This window comes from Anopheles aquasalis, chromosome 2 (assembly GCF_943734665.1).
Source record: "Anopheles aquasalis chromosome 2, idAnoAquaMG_Q_19, whole genome shotgun sequence".
NCBI lineage: Eukaryota > Metazoa > Arthropoda > Insecta > Diptera > Culicidae > Anopheles > Anopheles aquasalis.
This window is the reverse complement of record NC_064877.1, coordinates 78295647-78320978: the sequence shown is the minus strand read 5'-3', so window position 1 is coordinate 78320978 and position 25332 is coordinate 78295647. Positions and strand designations below refer to the sequence as shown.

Sequence of the window (25332 nt, the reverse complement as noted above, 5' to 3'; positions counted from 1 at the left end):
AGAGCGATCGGATCCGGAGTCGACCGCGACGTGCCATTGAGGCAAATGTCAGTGGCCACCACGGTCGAGTTCGAGGCTACGCCACTGGACAGCACAGCGCGGTGAAGGCAACAACCGGCCGGTTCTCTGGTCGGTGGTTTTTTTTCACGATCACGATCACCACCACTACCACCGCGCTCGCAGTGCAGCGAACTATCCCTTCCTCCAAACACCGTACGCTGAAGCGAACCATAAACTGTGGTGCTGGCTGTGCTCCCCACCAGACGGCAGCTTCGTTGAGCTCTGAGTTGAGCTGAGTGGCGATGTGATCCCCTGCGATCGGTGATCGTGCGTTCGCCCAAAGTTCAAGTTCAAAGCTAAAGCCATCGTGGAGCTCATGGCACTCACTGTTGCTGCTGCTGCTTCTCATGGGGTGGAAAACCGAAAGTCCCACCGAATAGGGGGTTGGTGGAGTGGCGATCAGTGATCGTCGAGTGTCAAAAGCGTCACACCGAACTGAATGTCATGCGGGGTTGTTGCTCATGTTTCTTTTGCTGTGGTTTTGTGTTGTGATCACTTGTGAGCAAAAAAAAAAAACACGCAGACAGAGCCTCAACCAAACCACCAATCACACCCATTTACCCCCATAGTTGGACCAGTTCAAGGACTGTTCAACGTTGCCTTCGTCATTCAACAAAGATCTCGACCAGCTACAGATATCTATATTATCGAATGGCATAGCATAGCACAGCATAACACAATTTATCCCTTCGCCCCCGGTTATTAACATTTTGTTTGGTCCATAGGCAAAAGAACAAAATATTAAACCAGAAGCAAACCAAGAACGGCCAATGGCCAAGGTGGCGCCACGGTAATGCTATTGAAACTTGCTTCATACATAATCATACAGCTTTGCGAACGTTCTCTCTCGTGGCCATACTCATAAACCGTGTGGGACCATTTTCCATTAGCACTCTTGTTGATGATGTTGTCGTTGCTGCGAAAAGGGCACCTCGGATGCTTGGTTTATTGAATAAAATGGTCCGCTAGCTCTTATCGACGCAGCGATGAAACTAGTTTCGATGCTATCTTGCCCACTGATCTGACACCGACGCTGGACACAAGCAACCTGCTAATTGGCATGCTAAACCATCTTGGCTTGTATACTTGCAGATCCCTCTTGATTATCGACGGTGATCTTGCTCCTGGTGTCACTTAGTACAATGGGGAGGATGTTAAAATGAAATGAATCACTTTCCTGACATTCCAAAAGGAGTGTGAGAGAATTTATATAACGATTGTCACGGTTCCTTTCATCTGCTTTCAGTACAAAACCAAACCAATCGACGGTCCCAGCCGTGGCTCGTGAGTCATACAATTCGTTTGACTTGGAACCTTACACGTCACATTTCTCCGAAGTAAGTCGACGGGATGCATCACCCGTGCAGCGGACGCAATTGTGTCACCGGGCTCCCGATCCCGATGCAACTGGCATGCAAAAGTACCGCGGATTAATTAGCCAATCCGACGTCGTCAGAGATCCATTTGACGGTTGACATCACGAGTAAGGGACTCTAATCCCCAAATGATCACCTCAAAAAGAGGAGGAAGGGGGCCCTCAATAGAGAGAAAGGTTGCTGCGATGATCATGGCCTGCTCAGTAGTAATTGAGCATTGCGCGCGCTTAACCTAGAAATCTGTGTGACAATTCAACACCGCGCGCCAAAGCACCACGCGCTCCACCGCGCTCTGACCCTGATCTGTTCGCAACGCAACGTACACAGAGACAGACACAATCGCTGGCACACCGTTGGCCCTAACCTTTCTCCGTTGCCAGGGCCGGGGCCGAGGGCAACCGGGCTGCTGCACGACCAGCGACCGAGCACGGCGCTTTTTGAGGTCAACTTTTCTTTTCTCTCGCGCACGCTGGTGCCATTCCCTAATGCCCTCGATTCCAGCCTGGTCTGCCAGCCAGCGAGGCAGCCAGCACGCCAACCTATCCAACCATGCAGCCGTTTTTTTTTTATGTTTCGCTTTACGTCAGTGTATGGTGCTGCGCCAGCGCAGAGCATAATGGGTTGACGGCAGCGTACACATAACGCGCAGGCGAGCGAGGGCCTCTCGACACCGATCCGGGATCCATGAGCCCACGCTGTTTCCTTCCTTTACTTTTCCCCGCACACCGGGAGAGATTGCATCCCTCCCCCGGCCCGAGGGCCCTGTTTTCCTTTTTCCACCGCAACTGCGGCCAACCGGTTCTGCAGACACGCCGATGATCGTGGATGCGCCGGTTGGAGAGGCGAACGGAAAGAGAAAACTTTTTTCCGCGATCTCTAGTTAACGAACGCCTAACGCGAAAGGAGGAAGGTGGCCACGAAGTAAGTGTTATAATGATGGGCTGGATGGGCGGTTCTTTATGCATTTTTGTTTTATTTCCAGCCAGTTGTTTAGAAAGGAAACACTCGTTTTTTTTATGTAAGGAATGGGATCTAATAGGAGGGAGCTACAAATTCGAATCACGAAAATACAAAACTCAAATGCTGGTTAAAAATTTGCGAAAAAAAAGTAAAAGCAGGTCAATGAAGTTAATTGCCTTGGTAAATAATTATAAAAATTATAAGATGGTTAGAATAGATTGATTTAAAAAAAAATCGTATTAACTAGAACTAGAAATTATTCTATTTTAAGCGACAGTTTTTTCGAGTGTTTTTGCGAGGTTCCTTTCTCTATCTTGCGTTACGTTCTTTTGTTCTTTCTCTTTCTTTTCGTTTTGTCTTTAGGTATTAATCATTGAACACCAAAAACAAGAAGTTAGTACATTGAAAACCACTTACGAAAAGAATATTTCTCTATGAAATCTGAAATAGTTTTAGTATACGTTGTATAGCACTCGAACTTGTTTCTTTTAAACAGCTTTACATTTCATCAAAATGGTGTACAATAAATCGAGTACTTTTCTCATCAATTTTGTTTGATTATGTTAATGGGTATCGGTTATGTTTTGTGAAAAACAGGTACGAAAAATATTAATGAAAGCAGAGCGCGATCATGCAAGTGTTGGAACGCGCGTAATGCTACATCAGCCACGATCATCCTCGCGAGGATGATGCTAGTGTTACCGTTTAACAATTGGCGCAGCACTTACAGCGCTGATGAAGTCACTGTAGCGGGGAATAATTAATTTTGTAATGCCCCAATCACGTCATCTTCCGCTCGTTCGTCCCGCTATCGTAGCGCTATCCGCAGTATCTTTCCTTTTTTTCCCGACACATTTTTTCCGTTGTTAGTGTTGTTGTTGTTTAACGTTCCAATAAAGCTCCGTTTCTCTTTCTCTTTCACCCCCGTGGTACATCTTGGGGCGAGCGTCATCTGCTGCTCAATTGCCGCGCTTGAACGGGGGCCGCTTAACAAACCGTGAAGCACGCGTAAAGCTGCGTCAATCGGAGCTCCCCGGCCACCCTTAGAAAGATGAAGCAAAACAAACTGCGTGCGGCGTGCGCGCCAACACAAAATAATGAAATAATGTGAAGTGGAGAAAGAAACACACAACACCGCAACGAAACGGGGGAATGAGAAAGAAAGGAGTCGGCAGCCAGGCATCGTGGCGGATCCGACGACGTTCGACACACTCTGCGATCGTGCCATCAGCCAGAGGAAAGCCACCGAGCGAGTGAAAGAAGAAAGTATCTAGGTCAATCTTGTTGTTGTTGTTGCTGCCGCCATCCGTCCACCGGTTCGTCCACCGGTGCGATTGCAACCGCCGTAGTGAGGAGACCGAAAGGAGGGGTGAAAGGTGTACACGAGAGGCCAAGGTGGTCCCTCTCTCCGTCCCCTGGTCGGCTGCAGTTTCTGCCGCACGATCGTTAGCGAAAAGAAACCCCAAGCAACAGCGAGCCCCAGATGAAGATTCCAGTCACGGCGAATGAAGAACAACCATCGATACGATCATCGCGCTTTCCGTTCTCTCGCTCCCGTCCTCTCGTTTGCTCACGGCCATCATCACACGATCGAGGATGGGAAAATCGCGCGCTCTACAATGGTGAAAGTATTGCGAGACATTTTCGTACACCGTTGGCTGTTGGTTGGCTTTCTTCGGTTACAGCGATTACGTTTTCACATATCCCTTTCGACGGGATCGCTTTCCACGCCACATATGGTGGCATCGGAAGCGGCAAAGAGGAAACAGGAGGATTCCATTACCATCCAGCGACCGCTTAACTCAGTAGAGTAACCCATTTCTGCGACGGAAAATGTCACAGTGATACTGATATCCTTGGATGTCGCTTATTTTGTAACTCAAAACCAAGCTCACTGGTAGGATCTATCAATTCCAGAAGCACATTTTCAAGAAAGTTGCAGAATTCTCTTTAAGAAGCGATAAATTCAATTAAAATAACTTTAAAACTACATCGGAAAATCAATTAGAATCTTTAGAATAGTATAATATCTTCACAAAATAGTATATTAAATCCTTATTTTGAGTGTTCCTGATCATTTAGAGAGTGTATTTGCAAAATAATACAACGAATTCTAATGAAGAACCGCAGTATGAATCCTAAAAACAAGATAATTTCTTCGTAAAATGAGGTTGAATTCATTCTAGGATTAATTTAAAAGAAAACGTACATTATGGACTTATAATCGTATAGCAAACTTTGTACTTAACAAAACAGAATACATCCCAGATAATAATTAGCTGATTATAATGCATACATGAGGTAGTTTCAATGGCTTACTCTGCAAAAGCGTGTAATGTTTTTGTTTTAAATATAAGTTTTTTTTTTACATGAATGCAATGCAAGAACATCACCATTAGTGTAAAAATAAGGGTCACTCATGAACGTACTCTTTATCAACATAAAATATGCTGTGCTTATCGGGCATTTACCTTGCACGAAGGGCATCCATAATCACCAATCTTGCTAGCATTCCTCCATGTAGTTTGCCATTTTATAGCTTTTATTTGATGGTTTTTGCTGATCGATCATCATCAAGATAATGAGTTTTATCCTTTACTATTGAAGCGTTGATAGCATAAAGTGCGTTTACAGCAACAGCTAGTTAAACCGCACCATTATCACTGATAACCGCTCCTCGCCATTGCGTTGCCGAACACAGAGAACGAGTGAAAACTGGGGTCCGTACTAGGGGCCAATTAATGAGTGAAAATCCGACGCTGGACCAAACCGAGGCCGAGAAATCGAAAACACAAAGCCCCCCACGATACCCGAGTGTTGCAACACTGCGCATTGGCGTGCTGCTTCATCTCGTTGGATTCCGCGCTGCATCAGGAGACCGAAGAAAGCGGTCCCACCTCCACGCTTACCGAGGAGCGTGTCAGGTTTTTGTGTAATTGTTTTTGCACACAAACTGTCTTCCCTACAGATTACTTCACACCCCAACCTCGACCGATCGAACGATCAGTGCGATCGAACGAACGAGTTGGTCGTGTTGTGCCAAATTAAAACACACCCGCGCACATTATCCACATTATGCGAGCAGTGCCCACAACGCCCACCTTTCGTTGCGAGCCCTCCCCCGGAGGCGAAGGAAAGATCCGCTCAAGTTCTGGCGGACGCATTTTTTCCTCCGTTCCTTTTAGGTCTTTTCTTCGTGCCGTGCTCTGCTTTGCCCCCTTCCTCTTCGTTCACTTAACCTAAATTTCTTTCGCTTTCTACTTTTCCTCCATCAACAACCAACCAGCAGCAGCGAGCGCTTTCTTTGCTGGCCGCAACTTCGGCGACGACCACGACGACGACGACGACGACGATGCCGCTGCCACTCGATGATCGGTCGATCTGGCTTTTTCTTATGTTTTAGTAATGTGCTTTCTCGAGTGCCACAAGAGTGTGGCAAGCGCACTAACCATTATAACCACCAACGCGCAATAGACACCGCCGTGGGGTTGGTGTGAGCTTATGCGTGGTTTTGGAATAGGTTGGAATAAATATGTAGCAACGGCGCGACGCTTTCTCGTGACAGTCGATCGTTCGGCGCATCTTTAGCAACACCGCGATCGATGTCACCGATCGGTCACTCCATGATTGCCACAATCACAGCCCTGCACGTGCACGGAAGCCTTCCTCGAAATGCATCAAACGCAATCTCCCAGTTTTTTGCATAGTCACATTGGAATGCAGCTTCTCACTCGCGTGTCCACAACCGCCGTTCCTCCACGGTCACACAACAGGCAACATTCTAAGGCCGCGCCTCGTGCTCACGTGTGGTCGCGCTTTGCACTCTCGTCAGCCCTCCCCCTCCCCGGAAGCTCACGTGGACACTGCAGTCCACCGGCGGTCGTCCCTGCCCTACGGATGATTGCGAACGGTTTTCGTTACACAACACACACGCGCGCGCACGGGTTCTAGGTAAAAAAGCAAAACGTAAAACATAAATTGGCACGATGAGTTCTACAATCCTGTAAACAGCGAGTATTACCGATCATTATCGCGCCAACCAACCGCGGTGGACGACCGGGCGACGAGCAAACAACACGAGAAGCTCGCATTACAAATCGTGACCCCACGTGTGACCGCTTAGAAGGTTGCGGTGGCTCGTGAGGAGGACAAGGGACGCGACACACATGCTACTACTACCCCCCCCCTTTGCTGTGTCGCCATTACGGTGACACGCAATCACGATAGGAACCCGCTTTTGCGAATCGTTTGGTTGCATTTTTAGGTCATCCTCCCAAAAAAAAACTCTTTAACCGCGGACTAGCCCCAGCCGTGTGGCCAGAAGAACCCCAAGAAAGGCCAGTTTGCGAGCGGATGCGAAAAACGCGCGGAAAATGGCGTCAGAATGGCCGACACGGACCAGAAGAGCTGTGAAAGAAGCTTGACAGAAAAGCGAGCGAACGCGTGTAACGAGCAAAACAAAGAGAGGCGATACATAAATTGGGTCAACGGCACCGGACAAGGTCTTTTCGGGTTTGCTCCCCCTTGCGCCCGAGAGACACGGGGGGAGGTTTCATCCCCTACGGGATCATCGGGAGGCTTCGTTCGTTGCAGGGGCCGCTGGTTACGCCATCCGGGTGCCGTTACGGTTGGTTGGCATTCTGCTGGACACTGGAGCTACAATGGTAATCGAGGGGCGGCGGTCAACTTCCGGTTCATGTGTCAGTAGCAACAGCAGCAGCAGCAGCAGCAGAAGCAGCAGTAACAGCGGGAGTGACCGTCCAGATGGACACGGTACACGATCCACGGATGAAAGTGTTACAAAATTAGGTTAAACAGGTCCACCGGGAATGTTCTGCAACAGCCCTGTCTGTGCCCTATTGCCCAATTTGCTTTGATGGGGCACGTTTCAATCCTGGAGGAAGGTTTGTTGCGTCAAATCTGATCCGATGTTCAAGAGCCACTGATTCACATGTCAACGACATACGTTGGCGTGCGCACACACCAGCACCTTCTTCTTCTTCACCACTCGGTGGTGCTTATCAACGGCAGGCGATCGCGTAAGTGGACCCACGGTACCGCACCACGAACGGAACGGAACGGAAGGAACGCACGTTCCTGGCTTGCCGATATAGCGCCGGAGCAGACCATCGAGAGAGACGCGCCACGCGCATCACCTTCCCTGCAATGTGACTTCGGATTGTCGGTGCAACGTGATCGCCGGTCCGCACCGCAAACGCCAACGCCAATCGCCACCACCAGTGCCATCGCTTCGTCCTTGCTGTTGGTTGATGCCGGGACCGCGATGGAACAAAAAAAAAACCCCACTGGGGTGGTCTGTGAAGGGTCTGTTCACCATCTGTGAGGACACCGCAGCCCGGTGGGAGCAACAAAAAAGTTATTTTCACCTCGCGACACGTAACGCGACGCCGTTGATTAGACCGAATGCGTTTTGTGTTGCGTTTGACAAGTCTGGCTGCAAAGCTGGTGATGGAGATCCATGGTTTTTTTTTTTGGGAAGCGCAAAAACTCACTGTCGATGGGATAATGGTTGTAGCCGGAGGTGTACCTGAGTGCGTTTATCTAATCGTGCGAGGACAAACCGCACTGCAGTATCGCGCGCTGTGAGATGGTAACAGGTGCCAAGCCACGTTCACTAAACACATTACAGAAGGTTGCACTTACATAAATCACGGATCAGCGATAGGTGCCTGAGAACTAAAAGGAGCTGAAAAGCTGGAATAAGAAATGATGTTTCTTTCATTTGAATCTCGACCGCAAGTCTGGTTCATCTTTTTGAGATTATATTACTTTACTTTGCAAAACTTGCAGCAAAATGGACTTCCATTCCAATACAGTTTAGATATACAATCATTGATCACATTCATCACATATACATATCCTGACACGATTCCTGATACACACAAACACACACGTGGTTCAATGTGATTCGATTTCGATTCGATGATAAGGTGACCGGCCTTTGACCGCCTGTTGGACCATCCAGTTAAACTTTCTCCTAAAAATTCGGGACCCAGCCCTGCAGACAGCAATAGAGTGGAAAGGGGGGACTTGTTTTCAATAAGTGTATATATATATATTTTTTTATTTTTTATTCTTCTTTATCATGCTCGTTTTGTATAAAAAATATAATAAATAAAAAAAGGATTATCCTTCTTTGATTATCCACGCCCTGCCTCTGCTCAGAGCGGACGGACACGTACTTAGGGTATAGGATACATGGGTTTTCGTATAAAAATAAAAAGAAAAACAAACAGATGACTCCTCAGCGGCTCAGTGATACACAGAGTGCGTACGAATGGACCAAAATCTAATAACATCATCTGCACGTTAAACCTAGCCACAGAAACACTAACTTACGCATACTTGCTCCACTGCCTCGCTTCTTAACTGTAACAGTTGAATAATGACCTTACTTGCGTTCACGTAGTGAATCTTATTAACTCTGCGCGTGTATCGATACAGTAGGATTCGTAATCAAATAATGTTCTTTAAAATAGCAAAAAAAAGTACTCCTAGAGCGAATAAACAATAAAGAGAACGGAGCAGCAAATAGTAAATGTAAAAACCAAACCGTAAAAACCACAAAACACAAATCGAGTTGTGAAATGGTTCACCGAATCATCATCAACCGGCTCGATAGTGCGAGCTCGGTACGGGAATTATCATTAAAAGCATACGGGCATTAAGGATGGGATGCACTCCTCCCATCCCCCCTTTATAGGGGGTGTTTGTTTTTTTTTTCGTTTTGGGTTGTAAAACTGTTTCCAAACCTACGATATCACATTTCCGAAAAAGTTTGCTCCTCCGGGCTTTCTTACATTTTTTCCCCATTTTTCTTCCTTCCATCACCTTTCAATTTGGTTCTCTTTCTCTCTGTTTCTCAACCCCCTGCTGGCTGAACTGTGTTCCAAGTAGTATTCGCCTGCTACGACGATTCATGCGCCTCAACATTTCTGCAAATTCCGTTTTCGCCGGTGAGGAATAGTAGACGAAACGCAGCTGCAGCTGGCAGCCATCAATTGCGCTTCCGATAAGAGAAGATGGTGTCGAAGTGTTGCACTTCAAATACACACAAACACACACATGTACACACGCACACACTTATAGGGGTGACGTTATGAGGGTTTTTGGGGAGGGGGTGGTGCCTTAAACACTATCTAGTGAGTCTTCTAACAAGACAGTCTTCCCTGAAGAGATATAAAGTGTATTTTTCCGTTTTTCGTGCTGACGTGTCAACGTGAGCCCATCCTCATCCACCGGCTGCCAATACTCGCCGAGGCTCACGCTCATCTGCACTCCATACTTTCCGTTTTGATTCCCTTGTTTAACCAGTTGCTTGTTTGTTTTGTTTGTTTCATTCTTAAGATAAGAGTAGGATTATCATACATGGACTGAGAGTATCTCGAGGTTTTTTTTTTGTTTGCTATTTCCATTTTCTCTTTTTCTATTCATCGACTCCTTTCACTTCACTGTTCTACAATTTGTAAAAGGAATACAAATTCTTCTCATCTTTTTATAGTTTGCTTGCTAGCCTGCGCTTACACTAAAAGATATACATAGTAGTAATAGTAGTTTGATTGATTGATGTAGTTCGGTTTTCACATTTACAGTTCTGCTGTACGTACTCTCTTGCCGGAGGCTGCCTTGTTGTACGTCCCTTATGTTCGGTATAATATGTTTAAAACAAACAATGATCAAAAAATTGAGAAACACACACCAGTGGGCACCAGCCGGCCACTAGCCACTTCCACATCCATAAAATACTGTTTTGCTCCAAATACTCCCAAGTAGCGAGGAGCCATCAGGGAAGGGAATGTGGTTATCGGCCACGGCCGGACCGGTGCCTAGCAGCATTTCATTTCTGTTTCCAGTTCTCTTTTTGTTTCTCTTCAATTTAGCTTAGTAAAAAGAAACAAATCTATCTCCAAATAAATATGTTTATGCACAGTTTTATGTACATGTTGCATTCCCCCTTTTTTGCTTGGGAGCAATAGTAGTGTCATCTTCTCCCCCCCCCCAAAAAAAACAGATCCATCCGATCAGTTTTGCTTCTCTTGGAGTGCGCTCCACCTCGCTCTCTCTTTTTTCCAACTTTTTTCCTTCTCCTATGGACCCCCGCTCAACGCTACCTTCTTCTCCACGAAACCAGGCAGAAGGCAAGATCGAAAAATTGAAAGAAAAAAAGAAGACCGATTCACTTGACTCACCGGACCGGGCCCTGGGGCCTAGCGATGGTGCGAGGCACGCAATCACAAGCGCTGCTGCGTGCGTGCCCGGGCAACACCACACAAGCTTTCTCTTCACTAGGCTCTTTCTCTCTCTGCCTATCTATCTACCTCTTCGTCTATCTCCCCGCTTTTTTCCCTCTTGTTCCTCTCGAAGCGATCTCAATAAACGAGTCGCTTGATCGCACACACGCATCTTACGGACCCGGTTGCTCTGCCCGGGCTTAAAAGCTGTCGTAACTTTCACCAACTCCCCGAGCGTCCACCGCGGTCCAACCCGAGAAATTCCAATCCGTGCAACTAACCCACTAACACATAAATGGATGTTCGGGTTTCCCTTCCCAGTTTCTCCATCATTTGCGCTCTTCCTCTTCCTTTAGGAACTGGATCAATCTTCCCGGTTTTACCTCTTCACCGACGTCGCCGTCGTCGCGATCGCGTTCGCGTTCGCGGTTGTCGCCGTTGTGGTCGTGGTGTTGAGCTGCCACTAGGCTACTGGGCCGCCGCGGTCACACCGAAGGCACTGCCGGTCGTGTTGGAGATCATCATGTTCTTGATCGTGGCCACCTCGGACTCGAGCCGGGCCAGCTTCGACTGCAGATGGATGTTCTCCTCGGTTTTCTTGCTGATGACGACCGAGGCCGGAATGGAGGTGATCTTACCGGCGGCGGCTGCCGCTGCCATCATCGCTGCCGTGATCGTACCGCTCGCACCGGCCACCGCTGATCCATCACCGTTGGTCACCGAGGTGCTCCCGGGCAGCGGTACCATCATCTTCTGTTCCGCCTTCGTTGGCCACTCGTTCGTCGAGATGCCGGAATCGCGCTCGTCCGATGAACCATCACCACCATCATCCCACGATGGTGACGCCGACCGCAAACCGACCGGTTCCTGTTTGATGTTTTGCAGCGCCAACAGTGCAGTGGCCGCATCCTTATCACCAAGGTGTGACTTGTGCCGCAGCTTCACCGGCAAACTGTTGGCGTGCTCGTGGATTTCACGATCACACCGATCCGGTTCCTCCTCACCACAGGATGCGCTGCCAGCGCTGGCAGTCGAGGAGCGTGGTGGACTGGCACCACTTACGCTGGCCGCCGATCCACTATCGTACGGGGACGGAGCACGTCGGCTCAGATTGAGGACGTTTGCCGTCAGCGTGAGTGCCGCGTTTGGTGACAGTTCACCGGCGGTGCGTGGTGGTGAGGCGTAGAGGGCGTTGGTAGCGGCATAAGCTGCTACGGCTGCCGCTGCACTGTAGGTGACCGGAAGGCCCGCTACAACCGCAGCCGCGGCTGCCGCTGACGAGGACGATGAGGAGGCCGCCGAGGAGGACGGTGAGGAACTGGCGTACGGGGAGGTTGCACCGACCACAAACGGATGCACATGATGGTGCGGATGGTGTGGGTGGTGGTGGTGGGGTGGCAGATGGTGCAGCGCATGCGGATGATGCGGATGGTGGGGATGGTGAGCGGCGGCGGCGGCGGCGGCGGCCGCGAAGTGATGCGAGTGAGCAACCAGTGGGATGTGGGCGGGAGGAGAGGACGCTCCGGCCTGCGCACCAACACCGGACGGGCTCGTGCTGGAGATGATGGTCAGCGAAGAGGCGGAGGCGGAGGCGGAGGTGGCCGGTGGTGTCGTTGAGCTGCTGGCCGCCGTCGTTGTCGAGGGTGATCCGAAACGGGCCGGTACGACGACGGAGGACGAGGCAGGAGCGACGTGCGGTGGGGAGGGTGATCGTTCGTCTCGATCATCCACTATCAGCTCGTGGCCACCGTTGGCTGCCAGGACGCGGTGGTGATGATTGGAGTGATGCTGATGGATATGTGGTTGCTGTTGTTGTTGTTGCTGCTGATGTTGTTGCGACTGCTGATGCTGCTGCTGCTGTTGCTGCTGATGATGATGATGTACATGATGCTCACCGCGATGATCGATCACCGACTCCCGGATCACTTCCCGTGGATGATGGCTGTAGTGATGCGGATGATGCTGCTGTTGCTGCTGTTGCTGCAGATGATGATGCAGATGATGATGTTGCTGTTGCTGTTGCTGCTGATGGTGCAGGTCATCCAGATTGCGCTCGATCAGCTCTAACCGAATCTGCGAAGGGCTGCGTCCGTTGATCGAGGGTGGAGAGCCCGGTTCGTGATGTTTTCCCGTAGCTTCCCCAATCCGTTCGTACTCGATGATTGAAGCAGCCCCCGTCCGGTAGATGGCGTGCAGGGCACCGTTACCATAGCTACTACCGTTCGTATGCTGAATGGCGCCTCCTCCGGTCGAAGAATGCACCGCTGATGCCGTCGAGGACGTAGAAGATGGCGGATTGGAACCAGCTCCTTGCTGCTGACTGCTCGGTGGAGGAGATTCAACGTTCGGGTTCGCATGGATGACGGGTGCCTGCTGGGAGGAGGGCGTCGGAGAGGGTTGCGACGGAAGACCGCCACCCGTTACGACGGCCAACAGTGACTGCTGCAGGTGCGGTGTACTGCTGCTGCTACTACCAACCGGAATCGAAGCCGATGCAGCCGGTGGACTCAGCGGACAGGATTGCGTTGGCGAAGCCGTCGGTTGGCGAGAGGGACTGCGCGAAAGCGGGAACATGGAGATGGACTGACCACCGGGACTGGTCGATCGACCACCACCGGAGCTACCACTCGATAGCTTGACGCGCTTGGTCGAACTAAGGACCTGCTCGTTTGTCGGTAGCGTCGCCATAATCTGATCCACACTGACCAGATTCTCGCCGCAGATGTTGTACTTGCTCTTGATCGCGTCCAGCTGGGCCTTCAGCACGTGGTTCTCCTTCGTCAGCTCGACCACACGCTGCTCCAGCACCATATCGTTAAAGCGACGCTTCTCGCGCGATCTCTTCGCCGCCTCATTGTTACGTCGCCGCCTGTCCCAGTAGCTGTCATCCTTTTTGTTGTCCGGGATGAACTCACGCTGCTTGCGCTGCGAGAACAGCTCCTTGCGCTTCAGGTGCGCCGCCAGCTCGTACCCGTTCTGTGGGAACTCCGATTCGGACGAGGTGTGCGGGCTGGCCCGGCCAGAGCTGTTGCTGTTACTGTTGCTGTTGTTGCTCATCAGCAAGGCACTGTGGGCTACACGGAACAAAGGGATACAGGAAGCCACGCAAGGAGTTAGTGAAGATTCTTCAGATCGATCGAAAGGATATGACGATGATGGAATGATGCAAGTAAATCCGGCAGTCCCGGATACCTACCAGGCATGTTGGAGTTGGAGTTGTGATTCTGGCCAGGTATCTCACCGTTCAGCGGTGAACCGTTCTGTTGTCGTGTTACAAAGTCCGCCACCATCATACTAGTGTCGCTTGGTACGGGTTCCACCGGTACTAGTACATCTGCAGGACAAGAAAGAGAGAGAGAGAGAAAGAAAAGGGGAGACATTAGTCATCCGATTGGATCAATTCTCCGTTATCGATTTACATTTAATCCCTTGCTCATCCGTTGGCCACTCCACATCCCAAAAAGGGCAACAAAGTGCAAAACAGCGCTAGAGAGAGACTGTAGCGCGTGCAATTCCCCCCCCCCCCCCTCTCCCGGGTGGGTTTCCAACCGTAATGTGCGCCTCGCGCGTTGTTCGATAAGTGGCGCACGTGAAGCCAACATGTGACAAACGTGCCGATGATGACGACTCAACTCGCCACCGCTCACGATGATGATGATGATTATGCTGATGATGCAATCAATGCAAAACAACAACACTACACGTTCGCTGCGTTCTAGTGCTGATTTGGCGGATTATCAATCCTACCGACGGTGTGGCCGCGTGCGTGCGTGATGGCCGCGTGAGGACTGCGCCACGTGCTGCGTGGCTCACTAATCGCGTAGCCACCTTGTCCCTCCCCCCTCCAAATGATGGATTAGAAGCGATCGGAATGGCGCGCAATTAGCGCATCATCAGCAACCAGGCAGGCAAGCACACGCGCGTGCTACGATAAGTCCCGATTGCACGTCGACAGCAACACCTGTTTGTCGCAGTGTGTGGGCTGCTTAGAACCCGAAGCACAACAGGAAATGACGTAACGTGTCATGGCTGGCCATGACGTGTGTTCTTGGAGGCTCGAGTAAACAATCTTCGTCTCCATCGTCGTCGTTTATGAATCAAACTTGCGTCTCTTGCGCTATCTACGTCGCACCGTTCGTCGCTTATCAGACGAGACAAACATGACGATTGGGAATGAGGTGGGGGGGGGGGGGGGTCGGAGTTGATCGACAACAACACACCCTCACAGCAGCCTCAAAAACAGTTGGCCATGGCCAGCAATCGCAGCACAGCGCCTGTTGCGCCCGTTATCACAATCACGCTGCTTTGTCACCAACGCAACGCGTAGTATGATGCAACATTCCGCGGGGTCCAGACTGCCACGAGGGGCCACTGCCGAAAAAAAAACCCCCAACGAGACGACCTCTATCGCGCGCTTTCTGTGTGTTTGCGAATCATCGGCAAAACGACCGTTCGTAGTGGCTGTTGATATGCCAGTCCCGGGCGGGGGGTTTTCCCCCCTTTCGTAGCCAAACACCACGTTCTAGTTCTCATGGCGCGACCACGAAAACAACATTCCAATCGCTACGTTCTACGCGCCTTCCGTTCTTCTGTAGCGAGGATAATATCACTTTCGCGCATTACATCATCGCCGCAGCTGTCTAATCACGGCGTAGATTAGATACTGGTCCGAGGCGGAAATAGCATTGTTTTCTGTCCGCGTGTTCGCGATGTCCGCGAACCGTTCACCAATGAGTAATACGTATTATCGAGAATCAAGCGGATTGCACAAGGTGGACGAAGGTGCTCCATCGGTCGACGTGTTTTCCGTGAATGTCTCGTAGAGTACTACGGGGAAGATGCGGCTCTTGAGAGAGACTTTCTATCTTGAGAGAACGTGGAAATCACTTCACTTATTCGTGGAAAACACCACTAGAAGCAGCAAGATTGCGCGTCTCAAGTCGCCATATTCGTTTTATCCAATCACGTAGTAACCTGCCGTCGCCTGCTGAGGTAGTAAACGTCAACAAGACGACATTACGTCATTCGAGCACCACGTGTGCGTGGCTCCAGATAAATCGCTTGGATGACGACTCACCTGAGAACGACGACGACCGTTACGAGCGTTCGTTCTTGGCTCAGTGGCGAAGGTGGGAGAACTGTATCGATCACCCTTACCCCCGTTTCACCCCAAGCAGCCCGTTTATCTGCGTGTATGTATGTGTGGTTTGGGTGATTTGCGTGGCAAAAAGGTAAAGGGGTTGCGTTGTTTGCGTTCCACGCTGTGGCGCTTCACTGGCGTGGCGCTTGTTTTGGTAATGTGATCGTCTCGTCGCTCCACTCACACTATTCCCCCTCAACTGCTGCTAAACCACCCAATAATCAACCAGATCAGGCCTAGTAGAATGGCGACGAGAATTATATGGCGTCGCTGACCGTCCTTGATCGCTCAGTAAGCACGTTGTTGTCGTGCGACTGCTCTTATCCGCGCTCACCCCCGGTTAGTAGACGCGGACGGAGGAGATCACCGACAAGGTGGCGGCGCAGTTGTTCTCAATCTCACACCACCGAATCGGGAATTCTTTATTTTTCTTTTTCGTTTTTCCTTTTTTTTATTTCTTCTCTTGCTGCAAAACAAGACACAGCGTGACGAAAAACAAACTGCGCATTGCCAAAACTTTCCAGCAGTGATTGTGTTTTCCACTGGCGCTTGGAAGCGCGATTGCTTGGCGATTAAAATTCCCAAAAATGACATTTTGGGAATTCCCCCCCAAAAACGGCTCCGAGTCCAGCCAAACATGTTCCAACATGTCGCAACGGGCCTTAATCGGTTAGAACCAGTGGATCAACAGAAACACGCACACCCGCACGATACCCAGAGTTCGTCGGCTCATCGTCGCGAGTTTTGCGTCAGAATTGGTGCCGGATGATGAAATCGATCGAAAATTGCTTCATTTTCCGCGTGTTTCTCTCGAGCGAGAGGTCAAAGAATCTGCGAGCTACTACCACCAGCAGCAGAGAATCTCTTTTCGGTTTCGTGCACTCGTGTGCTTATGTTTCGTCAGTCACCTTTTTAAAAAAATGGCAGATAATTGGCCACGAATCTGAGCATGACTCATGATCGCCACCTCGCACTAGAATCTCATCGTGGTCGTGGTGATGGTGATGGTACGGTTTCGCAATCTTGGGTAAGGCTCATCATCGTTCTCATCGAGCTCCAAGTTGCGGCATTCATCAGTGCAACGGCGCTGGCGACGTCGACGGCGACGCCAGCAGCGTGCATTGACCGCTTCCCGATGACGTCAGCAAACGAGCCAGAGCCAGAGCAAAAGCGGCCGCGAGTGTTGCGAGTGAGTGGTCATCACCGTAAAAGCAACAACACCACCCAAGAACAACAACATCAGCAACAGCAACGATTCGTCCTGTATATATTGCGCATCGTTTCGGTCACACCACGTTACCTTCACAAATACACATCGGAAGGAATGGTACGGCACGACGAGCGGCGCAAGGTCAACAAACAACAAGCTCTCGTGGTGGCCCCCATGTCGTGCCCTGGGATGGATGGAAAGTTCTATCGATTGCCTAACACCGCGTCAAACGTACGAGAGTGAGAGAGAGAGAGAGAACCAAATAGAGAGATGGCCTACATATCACCACCCACTAACACGCCACACCTCGCCCAAGAGGTCGCCCTTCTCCTATCGATTAGCATGGCGAGGAAATGTAAATAAAACAAATACCAACGGCGAGACAGAGAGCCAGAGAGAGATAGTGTGAAATGTGGCGCAAGTCAGTTAGAGAGAGAGTACAACAAAACAATCAAAGGAAAAATGGAAATCCCACGCGCCCACGCCGGCCCACGCGCGATGAGAATCCCTGATAAAAGGCCACTGCTCCTGGCGTGTGCGTCCGTTGGCCACATAGACGTTCTTCGGGAAAATTCTCCAAACGACCCGATTGGCTGGTGAGATGTCACCGCGGTTCCGTTTATCGCGATAACACGCGACCACTGGGAGGCATTGGTGGAGGCCAAAGGCTAGTGTGTCAAGCACGATTAGAAGCCGCTAAACCTCGATTCACGCCCGAGCTCGAATTGCGTCACGGAGTGGACAAAAAGTAATTGAATCCAAAACATTTCGAACCAAACGACCTTCTCGCTGGCTTATCATGCAAACATCACAGCAAGCATTGCGTATTTTCGTGGCGATTCTAACTCGTTGATTTGTGGGGCAGGCTGGGACTCAGCTACTTACTTCTTTCTGTCTGGCCGAGATTAATGTTTGAGCGCGTCTTTTGGCGCGTTGCACCGGATGATGATGTCCGCTTTCGCGGTTTCTCGTTCAGATTGGCTGGCTGGTCCGTTCCGGCACAGAACTTTGTCAACTTTTTTAATCCTTTACCACGCACACTAACAGGACACAGAGACAAAATGCACTGCACTCCCAATACTGTACTAGCTCTTTCCTTCTACACCAAAGGCTTCTTCTGTTACCGGCACACTCTGCTCGCTCGCTCGCTCTAGCTCGCTGTTTGTTGGCCGCACTGTTTTGTGGCCGCTGTTAATTCGTTTCCGTGACCCACTTCCGAGCTTCCTCCGCTCGCTCGCTTGCTTCTTCTCACACCTCGCAACGCGTTTTTTTTTTACCACGCTTCCGTTACACTTTGGCACCTTACAACGCGAGGCACTTCGAACGACGACACCACCACGATGAGTAAGATCAATGCCACGGTGAAATGCGCCACCGATACGGTGCGGCAAGTTATGTATCTCTCGCTCTTGGTTTAACGCCACTCCGCTCTATCACTATGCTTTTGGTGCTGAACACCGACAACTATCTGGCACCGGCACACGGCTCTGTTTCTGTTGCTTTCAAATCACGAATTCGACTGACGATTGCACCAATCGCTAACTCAAACTCTATTTACCTTCTTCTCAAACAGTATCACACGATTATGTTGGTTTGCACTACAAAAAAACTGCTGGTTTCTATGCTGCTGCTACTTATGCTGGTTGTTTGTCTTCACACAAAAAAGCAGAACGCACGCGCACGCTTTGGGCTGTAAACCGGATCCGGGGCGGTTGTTGATTCGCGTCCGGCTTCGTTGCCAGTCAGTGAATGAGTGGCGTGCTCGGTGCCGATGGAGGCGCCATGAAGGCAACATCAGCGTCCACTCGGTGCGCTCACGGCACTCAAACCGTCTAGCGTGTATTGGAAAGGGGTGGGAAAGAGATATGCGGAAGACAATCCGCGTGAGTCCGCGTGAGTGAGTGAGGGGCCGACTCTGTTCGTTCGCATGTATTCTAGGTCACGCCGTCACCGTCTGCCAGCCAGCCAGCCAGTGCGAAGAAGAAAGTCCGAATGCTGGTATTAGTGCACGAGCGGCTCGGTCTCGGCCTCGGTCGCTCGCGTCCGCACCAGGAGGCGCTCATCTCGGCCGCTATTATCTCACTCTTTCTTGCAATCCTTTTCCGCCCCCCCTTCGGCTGTTGTTTTTTTTTTTGCGGGGGGCGGGGGATGATTCTGTGAGGGGTGGCCACACGCGGCGCTAAGGGCGCTATGCGTCACCATCGCTCGCGAGATTCGTTTAGCCGCGTCGCTAGTCCATCTCACGATACTTTGTCCGGACGGAATTGGATCGGCGACTGGGCCGTCAACACGGGTTTTCACGGACCACGGAGGTGAGTCATTCACGATTCCGGCGCATTTCGGTGTGTGTCACAAGTGTTGATGATCTAGTTGGCGAGTGATGATCGCAGGTTCGCAACCGATGACAATAACCTAAAAACATCAATTGCACCCTCGCTTTGACGCTTTCCCGGAGGATAAGAGGGTGTGTGCCACCCTTAAATGAGCAGGGAATGTAACAAGAAGGGGTGTCTAGACGAAGCGGCGGTTCGTGGTGGTGCATCCCGCGGGATGCAAGAAGCGCAATCCCGGCACGACAAAGAGATCTCACAGGCCCAGGCACTCACTAGCAGTGCGCATCGCCCCTCGCCCCATTGGTGGTGGAGGCGCCCTGCCACAACCCGCTCTGCCTCTGCGCGCGGAGGGAAGCGTTCACTCAACCGGCGAGAAATTATGCCAGGTCAGTGATGGTGATGGTATAGCGCCAGCTGCCGGCAACCAGAACGAGACGGAATGCCGGTGTGTGGCCAGAGCGTGAACATTACCGTGCCGAGCGAGGGGAGGACACGTAATGCGAACCGCATTCGCTCCATCTGCAGCAACGTTCCGTTCCGTTCCGTTCCTGTGTACGTGTATGTGCGTCTGGCTGTCCATTAGACAGGGTACAGGGGGTGGAGTGTGGTGAGGAAGAGTGAGCGCCGCAGTGGCAAGAAGGCGCAAGAACGCTCTTTGTTTCCATGCGCCACCGTCACACGAAGGTTTCGCTTTCCTTTATCACCCTCCCTCTCGCCCCCCCACCCCCCGTGATGGACCAGAACAACACTCGACAGTGCGACGCGCGAGACAACAAAGAACCACCACCCCCTGGATTGATGATCGTCATCCTCGTCATTGCAATGGCTGCATTCTTGCAGCACTTGCGGCGTCAAGGTAACGCCAGAATTGTGATAATCGGGCCGAATGATAAACCAAGAAGACCTCGATCCAGCCCCTGTGACCCTGTTCCGCTTACACAACGGCCAATCAAGGGTGGCCGAGGTCTGAAGCGATGACTCACCAACGCACGCCACGGACGCACGGACGCATTTCCGTGGGCACGTTGGAGTTCCCACTGGAACTCCCGATTTACAGGGCTTCGCACGGGTTGTTACAGCGACCACAGCAGCGCGCGACTCGCTCTTACAACATCAGCCGGCAGCAACCACTCCGTTTGTGGCAAGTACTCCGTGGTCCTTTGGCGCACAAACCGACATCCGGCGCTGCAACGTGATGTTCCATTTCCGGATGCTCACGGGGCGGTTTCTGGCTGTATTACGCTCGCCGGGTACGGTTGCGCCACAGGCACGTTTTCATGGCGGAAACCAAAGGATCCCCTGCTTAGGTTCTGGCCGTTGCGTTCTATTTTCGGATGCGATGCGCTTCACGTTTCCGCTTGCGGATGTGTCTTTGTTGCAGCGTGCAAGCGTGCTTACGCTGGGCCTGGACTGGAAGGTGCCGAAGTGCAGAAGGATTATGCAGCGCCACGGTACGCTCGATGATTCTCTTTATGAAAAAGTGCACCGTTTACACATTCATTAACAGGGCTAATTAATCACTTGGTTGTTGAATGAAAGGAATTATCGTCACCTTTTCTTTTCTCTGATTGAACGATTCAATGCACAAAGACCTGCATTTTGATGATGAGTTTTTTTTAAAACAGAGACTAAAGCTTATACTAGTTCCTATAGAGTCGAGAGTCCTTCATGATCGGAAATAATGATTTCAATTGTTCAATTTAATTTTTAGAATAACAGTTTGCCCTAATTTCAAACATGAAGGATTTGTTTTAATTTATTTCAATTCTTGAAGATCAATAATAACGTGTCATTGCCAGTTTCACAATGAAAAACTGATTGATAATAGATTTAATAACAGAAATCCATTAAATAAAAGTATAGGATCATATTTTTCCCTCGAGTACAGCACCGCATGAAACAATGAACCACGGGATGATAACATCCTTCCCCCCTCCTTTAGCCAGCGAATTCCATTCACAATTCCAAAAAACCCTGTTCTCGGAACTAACAAAGCGTTAATGCACTTCCAGGTGATTTTTCGTGGCTTCGAATCCGAAAGTACGCAACGAGATAACCGCCCGGAACACGGTAATTGATTGTAACTTTGGTGTCGCAATCGCTAACAAAGCGAGCGGGTGGGCGGCCGGGTTCAATACCCGGCGTTTGATGAAGAAATCCGGGTCTTGCTTATCAGGTGATAAGCTTCGTTTTTTTTCTCCTTTTTGTCGATTTATCTACCGGGAATCACTTAACTGTATCTTGTGCATTGTAAGGCACCACGTCAGCAATTTGGCAGGAACGGAAAGGGTTCGTCACGGGTTGGGGTGTCCATTTTCAACTAATGGTGCAACACTGCATCAAAACATCGCAGAGCGGCTCTGGGGAGCATATTCTTGGCCGGGTAGCTCGGCATTTTGGGATCGGTTTGCGTCATCCGTGTGCTGCTGCGGTGGGAGATACTCGAACCGGTTGCTGATCACTAGAAGCTGACGTCATGACGTGAACATTACATCATATCGCTCAAAGGCATTCAAGGAGCAGCTGGTCAGCATTATCTTTGCCGTCTCACGCACAGCTTCAGGTTCATTCTTGTAAATGGAATAAAAATTTGTCCTCAGAAATTTGGCGTCATGCCAACTTGTCACCCATTTCAGTAAGTATCATGGGGATATGCAATGATGGTTATCACCACGAGTCATCCAAGTGAAATATTTGAAATCAAAACCCATGCAGTGCCAATTTTGCTAATGATTCATGCGGATTTTTTACCAGTTTACCAGTCGGTCATGATGAATGAGTCAAGGGAATTTTGTACCAACAAGACACACAAACACAGAGACCTCAAATAATCGAGCATAAGTACCTCAATCCAGCGCATCGTGCATGACGAAACATTCGTAGAATATTATGCCGACTCGCCTGTTGAGCGCGTTCTGACGATTGCGTCACCTTCTCGGGTGGTCCAATCGATTCAAATACAACCGCTCGACCGCCCTGATTCGGTGACACGTTTCTGGAGCTCACCTTTTGCCATCGTCATCAGAAAAAAACGGGAGGCAACTCGTAACCGTCGATTGCCGATTTCGCTCCGGCACAACGGCTCCGTCCTTCGGGTGGAGTTTTCATTGCAAAGGCATTGGCCACTCTGAGTGAAAAAAATAATCGGCGAGGATGAAAAACAAAACCAACACGACGAAGACAACGACGGGAGCGTCCAAACAAACAAACAAACAAATAAATGGTGGCGTTATGCTTGTGTAACGGGCCCCCTTTGGAGGGACCTTCTAGGCGCCCCAGGGACGGCAACGAGGACGAGAGCATGCAACAGATTAAAAACAATAACAATCCCACCAGCCCCTCGCCGTGGATGTGGTGGTCAGTGTAGAAAATTGCAAACCTCAACTAAAACCGGAGGAGAAGAGGGAGAAGAAGTGACCGCCTGATAGCAAGTGACGCGTGATTGCGATCGCGATCGGTGCGCAGGGCCTTTTGATGCCTGCGTTGCCGTCTTCGACGTTCTAGTTCCTTGGGGCGCTTGGAAGACACCGAGATCGCGTGCGCTCGAGTGGGGCCGCCATGTGACGCCGATGACGCGGACGACATTCGATGCCGCAAACTCGGGGTGGGTTTGCCTATGCTTTCGCAATGTCGCCAGAACATGTGACCGGCCCGCGAGGGCGAGGGTGCTCCGGCACGAGGCACAAGTGGTCACCATTCGAATCAACCTAGTTTGCTGTCCACGCCTCCGTCCGTTTTCCATCCATTCCGCCGTGGCATGTGTTGTCGCAATCGATGCATGTATTGCCGTGGAGCGTTACTTGCGGAGCGGTTGCAGAACAGCACCAGGATGAACGGGGAAAAGGGCCACAAACCACAGTCGATTGCACGCGCCGGAACAGGGCACCCCGTGGTGTAAGGATTAGCAGAATGTGCTCCAGATTATCTTCCGGTGTCCTTTTTTGGGCCGGAAAAGGGCTTCCTTGTGACTGCTGATAGCCTGTTCCATGCCAAGAATGACTTCTTACCATTACTTGGATCAATTTAGGGTCCAAAATCGTTTAAAAACGACAACAGATAGACTCAGAATCGATATCCAACTGCGCCATTAATGGCTCCATTTATGCGTACGAGCATTTCTGCTGAATTTGATCGGTCACGAGGCCACGATCGAAGCCCGCCCGGTGCCATTCCACGGTGATATGACTCAATAACGTGAGCCGGTAAAAAGGTAAGCGGACACTTCCTGCGTATTGCACACCGGGTGGAAGCGATTGAGGTTAGGTAGTCATCGACACTGCTCCACGAGGATTCCCCCGGAGGAGTTTTCCAGCTCATCGAGGTCGACCGTGCCGTTGCTGGTGGAAACGCGTTCGAGGCAGGTTTTTTTTGTTGTTTTTTGTTGGATTTGTTTACTGAGGCACATATGGTGATAGGGACTCTCTCGTGCCTCATGCTTTGCACCTTTGCCCGGAGATTAGGCGTGGTCGAATTGCGGCAAAAAATCGAAACAAGAAACGTGATTGATAACGTGACTGCAAACCGAACGGCGCTGACGCTGGTGAGGACCCACAACTGCTGACATTTTTAAAATTTCTTCATTAAATGGAAATGTCAGTATAAGAAAGTAAATCAAGACAATCAATTTATTGCGATTTAGAAAAATAAACTATTATAAAAATTTACGTGTTACCTAACAACGAATTAAACTTAATTTAGATTTCATATTTTTAGTATCGTTCTATCGCGTATAAAAAGAACAGCAAATATTTAAAGACAGCAAACGCATCGCTTACACTTCATCAATACAAAACAAAGCGCATTGAAACTGACACAAAAAGGAATACAGAATCTCCCCCAACAACGCTTGTAGCACTTCCCACAGCCCACTCAATACTCACAACCCACACATCCCACTCCCTGCACCAAAAACAAAACCAAACAATCACGAACCCAAGAAAGAAGGTGGCAAACAAACAGACGAATGAAACATGCTAATTGGGCAAGAATTTCGAGCATACCGTTCTTTGGCACAGTTTGGGGTGTGCTGGTCGGATCCCACTATGACCAGGGCGTCACGCGTGGTAGGCGCACTACAAACCGGGAGCTGCACATCAAAACTAACGTTACATAATTCGACCGATCGCTGATGTAATTCCACAATCTGGACTTGAAAGCGTAGAAGCGTAGGCAGGAGCTCGAGCTCGTGTGCTCGGCTGTTTTGCTGGCGTAGCGCTCGTGGCGAGAAGGCTAGACCGCACCCTCAGAAGCGAACCGCGTGTTCATGTGGCCTCATTCGAAGGCGATAATAGGACGACAACTGTGGCTGACGATGACGGCCACACAACACCACGTTGACCCAACGGCCACGGGACCACCACGGGACGGGTGGTGGTTTCCTCGTTCTGATTGTTGCACTTTCGTGGACGATGTCGCTTGAGACACGGTTCGGTTCTCGGTGGGCCACGAAATCGTTGTCGTTGTCAACGGAAGCCGATCTAACGCCACGATTGTTCACTTCATGTGCTTGTTGCTCGAATTTCGTTTCCATCCCGCGCGAATGGTTCGACCATTCAGGATAAATGATACATTTAAATAAGTAATTTATGCTATTAACATTATTTTCAAATCATCATACCGTTACGGTTGCATTGGTACGGCGAGACAGATGTCTCTGTCGCCTCTTGAAAGCGTTCAAAGATCGCTCCGATGCTAACTAGATCCAGCCTATCAACACCACGGTCCATAAATAGCGTTGATAGCGATGAAGAGAGCAACCAGCCAGCATCGCACATTCCCGACGCGAGACAATGTAGCGTACTACGGAAGCAACTACTTCAACTGGGGCGCACATGACGTAACAGACCCCGGGGTGAAGATTGAAGAGAGGCTATTAATGGCATTAGCAACAGCTAAAATTACGGCAGAGCTGATAATGCATTGCATTACTACGCTGCGTCGATGCGATTACAGCTAACTCCGAGACCGCGACGTAGCCTAGAGATAGACAGCGTGCTTCACG

At 50.2% G+C, this 25332-nt stretch overlaps 1 protein-coding gene across 1 annotated transcript; it reads right to left on the bottom strand.

Moving 5' to 3' along the window:
- Nucleotides 1-9124: 9124 nt before the first annotated feature.
- Nucleotides 9125-18738, bottom strand: LOC126578177 (uncharacterized). The gene is made up of 3 exons (XM_050240496.1): nucleotides 17884-18738; nucleotides 13845-13982; nucleotides 9125-13722 (listed from the first exon to the last, which is right to left on the bottom strand). Exons 2-3 carry the CDS (start codon nucleotides 13939-13941, stop codon nucleotides 11117-11119), a joined length of 2703 nt encoding a protein of 900 aa, XP_050096453.1. The 5' UTR covers nucleotides 13942-13982; nucleotides 17884-18738; the 3' UTR covers nucleotides 9125-11116.
- Between the last annotated feature and the right edge of the window lie 6594 nt (nucleotides 18739-25332).

Bases quoted from the DNA above. Each gene is read 5' to 3' on its own strand.
- LOC126578177 (XM_050240496.1), bottom strand. From the start codon at position 13,941: ATGATGGTGGCGGACTTTGTAACACGACAACAGAACGGTTCACCGCTG. The intron at 13,723-13,844 runs GTAGGTATCCGG...TGTTCCGTGTAG, and splicing joins CTCCAACTCCAACATGCCTG to CCCACAGTGCCTTGCTGATG.